This window comes from Octodon degus, unplaced genomic scaffold (genome assembly GCF_000260255.1).
Source record: "Octodon degus isolate 3935 unplaced genomic scaffold, OctDeg1.0 scaffold00035, whole genome shotgun sequence".
NCBI lineage: Eukaryota > Metazoa > Chordata > Mammalia > Rodentia > Octodontidae > Octodon > Octodon degus.
This window is the reverse complement of record NW_004524611.1, coordinates 15868424-15875645: the sequence shown is the minus strand read 5'-3', so window position 1 is coordinate 15875645 and position 7222 is coordinate 15868424. Positions and strand designations below refer to the sequence as shown.

Below are 7222 nucleotides of genomic sequence, written 5' to 3'. Positions count from 1 at the left end.
GAGGAGGAGGAGGAGGAGGAAGAGGAGGAGGGCATCTGTCATTGTGGATGGGCCCCTTTCCTAGAGCTTAGCTGCCTCACATGGACCAGTGGCTGGTGGCAGGTGGCCAGAGTAATGGACCACTGTACAGCCCACAGACCTGAGCTCAAGCTGGGCAGCAGCATCTGTCTGCCAAGTGGACTCGGGCAGGTTGCTTTACCTCACTGGGACCTGAACCTATGCCCTTCGCACTGAGCTACGTCCCTACCCCTTTTTCTGACTTTCTGTTTTGTGGCTGAGTGGCTGAGTTGCCCACACTGGCTTTGAACTTGCTGCTCTCCTGCCTCAACCTCCCAGAGAGGCGGGATAAAAGCGCATACCACCACAATGGCCTTTTCATCTCTTCCACTCTGTTTCCACAGCTATGCAAATGTGCACAGTAAGATTTTTCTGCTTCACATAAGATAGCTGTCCGGGTAAAATTAGATTCCAACACAGTGCTAATTGCTTAATAAGTGTTTATCATTATCATTAATGGTTAGTGATAAATATCACATGCAACCTGTTAATTAAAAGTGTAGTAAGCTACTCATTAGTGTCCAAAGCCACCTCTCAGCTGCTGGTGTCTGTCCTGCCCTCTGGTGGCAGAGCTGCCACTCTCTCCAGGAACCAGGCTTCCCCACAGTTTTTCTGTTCATCTCCTGGGGTGTGGAGTCCAGAGGCTGCTAGGATCAGTGCAGCCTGGTGGGCAGCGGCACAACACCAGCATCAGGGCTCCTTTCCCACCACCCTGGGAGGCAGAGTTAGCCTGCACATGTGTACAATAAATGTCCATTGTGTAGCCATCCTGGCAAGGTATCCTCACAAGTAGGGTAAGCATCTTGCTTTTCTAATGGCCTCAGCCAGCTGTGGTGGTGTATGTGTGCAATCTCAGTCTAGGAGGCTGCAGCAGGAAGATCAATCGTTTGAGCCCAGCCTGGAGAATTGTGACAGAGGGCCGGGGAGATGGCTCAGTGGAATAAGTGCTTCCCTGGCAAGCGCAAGGGACTGAGTTCAATCCCTGGTTCCGCTGAGAGAGAGAGAGAGAGAGAGAGAGAGAGAGAGAGAGAGAGAGCAAAACCCTGTCGACAGACAGACAGACAGACAGATAGGTAGATAGATATCCAGGCATAAGAACACACATCTGTAATCCCAGTACTTGGGAGGCTGAGGCAGAAGGCTCACCATGATTTTGAGGCCAGCCTGCACTACATAGGGAGACCCTGTCTCAAAAAAAAGAATAGGGGTTGGGGAGCTGGGGATGTAGCTCAGTGTAAAAGCCCTGGGTTCAATCCCTTGCAACACAAGCACATTAGATTGTCACTGGCTTCTTACTGAGTGAGAGCTGTCTGTTGTGACATGCATGGTCAAGACAGGAAGTAAAGACATGGTCCCTGCCTGCACACTTGCAGTCAACCACAAAAATAAACCTAAAAGTGCAGTTGTGGCATGGGAGCCCTCAGAAGTGCAGCCCACAGCAGTGAGGATGACCCAGCTGGGGGCTCTGAGATGTCATCCCAAAGACAGTCACCTTTGAGCTGAATGACGCTGATTGCCAGGGAATAGGAACAACACACAGAGACGCAAGCATAGCCTGTGCCAGTGACCTGCGGCTGTCGGGGACTGTCAGGGTGGTGGTGGAAAGAGGGCATGGGAGTGGAGGAAGAGGTTCAGACCAAAGGCTCCAGGACATACGGCTTTGTGAATCTGGCTCCCTCATACCCAGCCCGGGGAGAAATGGTTCAGCCCCAACTGTACAGAGCACTGTAGCTGCCAGCCAGGCGGCCGGATGGAGTGCCAGCTCTCTCAGTGCGGGACACACACCGTGTGCCAGCTACAGAATGACCAGTACGGATGCCACCCATACGGTGAGTGCCTCCCGCCTGCTAACGAGGGGCTTGACATCCGCGACTTGTGCCTTCCCGGGAGTGGAGGAGCTGCCGTGCCACCAGGCAGGAAAGCTGGGATGTTGGCCCTGCCTGATGTGGCCATGGGAAACAGCCTCTGGGTCCCTCATCTCCTCGGCAGGCACTGCCACCTGCATGGTGTATGGAGACCCTCATTACGTCACCTTTGATGAGAGGCACATTGCCTTCACAGGCAAATGCACATACATCCTGGCCCAACCCTGCCACAATGCCACAGGTAAGGCCTTTGGGTGCAAGCCACAGCCTGGTGGTCAAAGCTTCTGGGTATCAGGGACTGTGGGTGGCAGTGCTGGGAGGGAAGTAGATGGGTACAAGAGACTGTACTGAAACAGTGTCCTCCATAAGGCAGAGGTTGCAGGTCGCCCCAGAGGCAGGATCTCAGGCCCAGGCCACTGAGGAAAGTGAGTGTAACCTGTCATTTGTCAGTTGGGCGAGGTGGTGCACACCAGTCATCCTAGCACTCCAGGAGACTGAGGCAGGATGATCCCAAATTCAATCCCAGCCCCTCGTGGCTTAGGATTCCACTTTATTTATTTATTTATTTTTATATTTATTTGTGTGTGTGTGTGTGGCCAGCTCAGCCCACCAGGGGGCGGGGCTGGCTGGCATGTGGTGCTGGGGGATTGAACTGCGGTCCCTGTGCTTTGCTAAGCTTGTTGTAAGTAGGTGCTTTAGATCACTGAGCCATCTCACCAGCCCCCCTCGTGGCTTAGGAAAACTCTGTCTCAAAATAAAATAAAAACAAAAAGGGTCTGGGGATGTAGTTCAGTGCATAGGCCTTGGGTTCCATCCCAGTACCGGACTGGGAAAACAAAGAGCTCACTGAATGAGTCCCTGGGCCCTCTTCCTTCCTCTCCCTACCCAGAACCATTCTTCAGGGTGACAGCAAAGAATGAGGAACGAGGACAGGAAGGTGTGTCCTGCCTGAGCAAAGTCTATGTGACCCTGCCTGAGACCACCATTACCCTACTTAAAGGTCGAGGTACAATGGTAAGCTCCATACCTGTCCACCTCTGGGGAGGCCACCAGGCCACCCTGCCAGCCCCAACCTGGCCAAGGCATAGACCTGTGTAGGGTTCTGTGGAGGGCATCATGTCTTCCAGCTACGGAGGTAGGCGTCTCAGCTCCTCCTTGACCCCTAGATCAGTGACCCTCTCTTCCCGCTCTTCTTTCTACCAGGTTGGAGGCCAAAGAGTCACCCTGCCAGCCATGCCTGCTAAAGGTGTCTTTGTTGGTCCAAGTGGGCGATTTGTGGAGCTGCAGACTGTGTTTGGTCTGCACGTGAGATGGGACGGCGAGCAGCAGCTGTTTGTGACAGTGTCCAGGTGAGGGGTGGCCCCACTGGGTAGCTGCCTTGCACCGGGCTCCACACCCCCTGCGGACCCTTGCTTGCCGTCTAACCTCCTTCCCTTTGGAGCACTAACATTCAGCCATGTCGGGGCCTCATGATAGGCAGGAAGCTGCAAGCTTCCTGGGTCAGGGAGGCAGACAGCAGGATACGCGCGCACACAGAGCTTGGGCCTGGCTGCCAGCAGTCAGGCATGGGCTCTGCTTCACACCCACCCTTCTGGGAAATGGACAGACTTTATCCAAACAGTGAGGAGGGTGTGCAAAATCTAGCCAGAGTGATTGAGGGCCAGCTGGGGGTGTTTTATGGCTGGTGACTACATGATTGAGCAGAAAGGGCACAGAGAGACCATAGAGATAGCTCAGGGTAAGGTCCACAGACTCCTCATGTGCCTGGCACCAGGCATGGGGTCCATGTCCAAAGTAGGTACTTTTTTCTCTTCCCTTACTGCAGAACTGGGGATTGATCACTGAGCTACATCCCCAGCCCTTGCTAAGTTACCCATCCAGGCAGTGCTTGAACTTGGGATCCTCCTACCTCAGCCTCCCAGACTGCTGGGATGACAGGCATGCACCACTACACTTGGCAGGAGTAGGCACCTCTTAATCCCCCTTGTGCCTCCCTCGCTGCGATCCCTCGGATGACTGAACACCTCTTCCTCTCTTCATGCCACCCCCTCTCCCGGCTCCACAGTGCTTATGCTGGCAAACTCTGTGGTTTTTGTGGCAACTATGATGGGGACAGCAGCAACGATAACCTGAAGCCGAATGGTAACCCAGCACGGGATGATGAGGATCTGGGAAACAGCTGGCAGGTAGCCGCAGATGAGGACAGGGAGTAAGTGAGGAGCCCTCATGGGGTGGCCTGGTCCCCTTCTCCACCCTCCTGGTTTTTGCTGTCTTCTAAGATCCACTACGCTCTACCTGGGAGGTTGAGGCAGGAGGGTCAATTGAATCTACAACTTTGAGGCCAGTCTGAGCAACAGAGCAAAGCCCTGGCTCAAAAAAAAACCCAAAGAAACCACAATGACCAGCACTGCCCTTTCCCTTTGCCTGTCTGGAGACTCCGGGTAGCCTCTCTCTCTCCAGGCTTAGGGTTCCAGCATCCTCTCAACTCTGCCACCAGAGTAGCTCAGCCAGAGGCCAGCCTTGGCCCTGAGCACTGGGCTGTATGCCTTCCAGGTGCCTGCAAAACCAGGCAGACCTCCAGACCTGTGATGCTGCCTTGCAGGGCATGATATCGGGGCCCAGGTTCTGCGGCAGCCTAGTGGACTCCAGAGGACCGTTTGAGTATGCAGGAAGGCAGGGGGTGTGGGGTCCCCGGGGTCAGGAGACCACACTCCCTCCTGCTCACCTGGCCTCTTGCCCAGGGCCTGCCTGCTGCACCTGAAGGCCTCTCCCTTCTTTGACAACTGCATGCTGGACCTGTGCCGCTTCCAAGGGCTCCAGGCTGTGCTGTGTGCCCACCTGTCAGCCATGACTGCAGCCTGCCAAGATGCTGGCTACCCTGTGAAGCCCTGGAGGGGAACCCAGTTCTGTCGTGAGTTATGTCTGAAAGCAGGGGAGGAAATGTGGGACCTTTCCGTCAGATGCAGATAAGACATAAAAAATGGGCTTGAGCCAAGTGTAGTAGTGCACGCCTGTAATCCCAGCACTCGGGAGGCTGAGGCAGGAGGATCATTGGGAGTTTCAGGCCAGCCTGGGCTACAAAGTGAGCTCAAGGCCAGCCTAAACTGCACAGCAAGACCCTGTCTCAAAAAGATAGAAAAGGGGGGGGGGCTGGGGAGCTAGCTCAGTATAATAAGTGCTTGCCTGGCAAATGCAAGGTCCTGAGTTCAATCCCCGGTTCTGCGAAAAAAGGCGGGGAGGGGAGTGCTTAACTGGAAGTGGGTATGGCTTAGCCTACATGAGGTCCAGCATTAAATAATAAATACAGTTGGCATTGAAGCCCGGTGAGTTGGCGCATGCGTGGAATCTCCCACACCTGATGACCGGGTGGTGGCAGAGCTGGAAACATCCTTGAGAACATCACACAGTAGCTTGGAAACTCAGAGCGCTGGCTGGCTGGGTTGCTTGTTTTCTCTTATTTATTTTTTGCAACATTGGAAATTGAAGCCGGGGTCTTTATGCTTTACGCTAAGCTACACCTCCCACCTCTTTTTTCTTTTGAGACAGGATCTTGGTAAGTCGTTAAGTTGCTCAGGCAAGGCTCCATTTTGTAATCCTCCTGCCTCAGCCTCCGAAAGTGCTGAGATTGCAAGTTCATACCCCCACTCTGGGCTCAGGTGTCCCCTTCCCTCCCCCATCTGTCTGCTTCTCACCTGAGTGTCTCTCCCCGCAACCCCCTGCTCTGCAGCCCTGGCCTGCCCACGCAATAGCAGGTACTCCCTGTGCGCTAGTCCATGTCCAGAGACCTGCTACACAGCCTTCTCTGACAAGCCCTGCCGGCAGCAGTGTGTGGAGGCCTGCCAGTGCAACCCGGGCTTCGTGCTCAGTGGCCTCGAGTGTGTCCCCTGGGCCCAGTGTGGGTGCCTCAGTCCCACAGGGCGCTACTTCAAGGTGAGTGGCTGGAGTGACTCTCAGGCCAGCAGCCAGAAGGGACTGGCTTCTGGGGCCTGATCCTGGGCCTGGGGCCTGCGCTTCCTGCACCTAGCTGGGCCCTCCCTTCCCTTTCTCTTTTTGTGGGGTGCTGGAGCTTGAACCCAGGACCACCTCATGCTAAGCAAGTGCTCTACCACTGAACCACACCCAGAGATCTGCTCTGCTGTGGCTTCTTTATCAAACTCTTTCTTGAGTCCTGGGCTGCTTCCCATCTACCTTTGCCCACTGGACTCTGTCTCCTTCCTCGGGGGTCTGTTGAGCTGCTCCCTCCTCCTGGAAGCCTTCCTGATGAAACAAGTCAGAAAACATCTCAAGAAGCCAGATGTGGGGTGCATGCCTGTATTCCAGCCCTCTGAGTGGCTGAGGCAGGAGGACTGCAAGTTGAAGTCCAGCCCAGGCAGTTTAGCCATTTAGCAAGACTTTGTCTCAAAATAAAATGAGAAAGAGCTGGAAATTCATCTTGAAAAGGTCCTGGGTTCAATCTCCAGTACTACAAAAGAAAGTGAGGGAAAGAAGGGGGAAAGGGGGGGGAAGGGAGAAGAGGAGAGGGGAGGGAGGGAAACAGGGAGAACAGAACAGAAGGGAGAATTTCTAGGAAAGAGATAATTTCCATCCGGTTAATTACTGAATTTTTAACATCTAGCAAAATATAGACAGATAAAAATCAGCCAAAATAGTAAATAAACAAAGAAATGGTCTGGGTGTATAGGAGGTATGATATGGATCTTCAAATAATGTAAGGGAAATGCAACTCCCAACCTACTAGATGTCCAAAATGCTGAATTTTTGTTCTTTAAAATCAAGGAATAAGGGCCGGACAAATAGCTCAGTGGACTAAAGCACCTGCTTAGACAGGTGCAGGGACTAGGGTTGGATCCCTCGTGTGCCATGCTAGCCCGGCCCCCAGGGCACACTGAGAGGGCAGCTGAGACTGCACATGGTGGCACACGCCTGTAATCCCAGCACTTCGGAGGCTGAAAACAGGAGGATCACTATGGGTCTGATCTGTGTAGTGAGACACTGTAGACCCTGTACTAAAATCCATTAAAATAAATAAATAAAATTGAGGAATGATGGCTGGAGACATAGCTCAGTGGCACAAATATCTGCCTGGAAAGTATGTGCAAGTTCCTGAGTTGATTCCTGGACTAAATAAATAAATAAATAAATAAACAAAATGATAAAATAAAATTGAGGAATGGGCAGGGCATGGTGGTGCACACCTGTAATACCAGCACTCAGGAGGCTGAAGCAGGAAGATCACCACAAGCTTGGGCTACATAGTTCAAAGCTAGCCTGAACTACATAGTGAGACCCTGTCTCAAAAA

General features: G+C 53.2%; 1 protein-coding gene across 1 annotated transcript in view; it reads left to right on the top strand.

Moving 5' to 3' along the window:
* The window catches only part of Zan (zonadhesin), a 39036-nt gene that overhangs the window by 7851 nt on the left and 23963 nt on the right, over nucleotides 1-7222 (top strand). Inside the window, exons 12-19 of the mRNA XM_023714561.1 lie at nucleotides 1745-1886; nucleotides 2047-2163; nucleotides 2812-2936; nucleotides 3126-3271; nucleotides 3988-4131; nucleotides 4476-4583; nucleotides 4664-4833; nucleotides 5650-5852. Coding sequence (XP_023570329.1) covers nucleotides 1745-1886; nucleotides 2047-2163; nucleotides 2812-2936; nucleotides 3126-3271; nucleotides 3988-4131; nucleotides 4476-4583; nucleotides 4664-4833; nucleotides 5650-5852 — 1155 coding nt within the window. The remainder of the gene's footprint in view (nucleotides 1-1744; nucleotides 1887-2046; nucleotides 2164-2811; nucleotides 2937-3125; nucleotides 3272-3987; nucleotides 4132-4475; nucleotides 4584-4663; nucleotides 4834-5649; nucleotides 5853-7222) is intronic.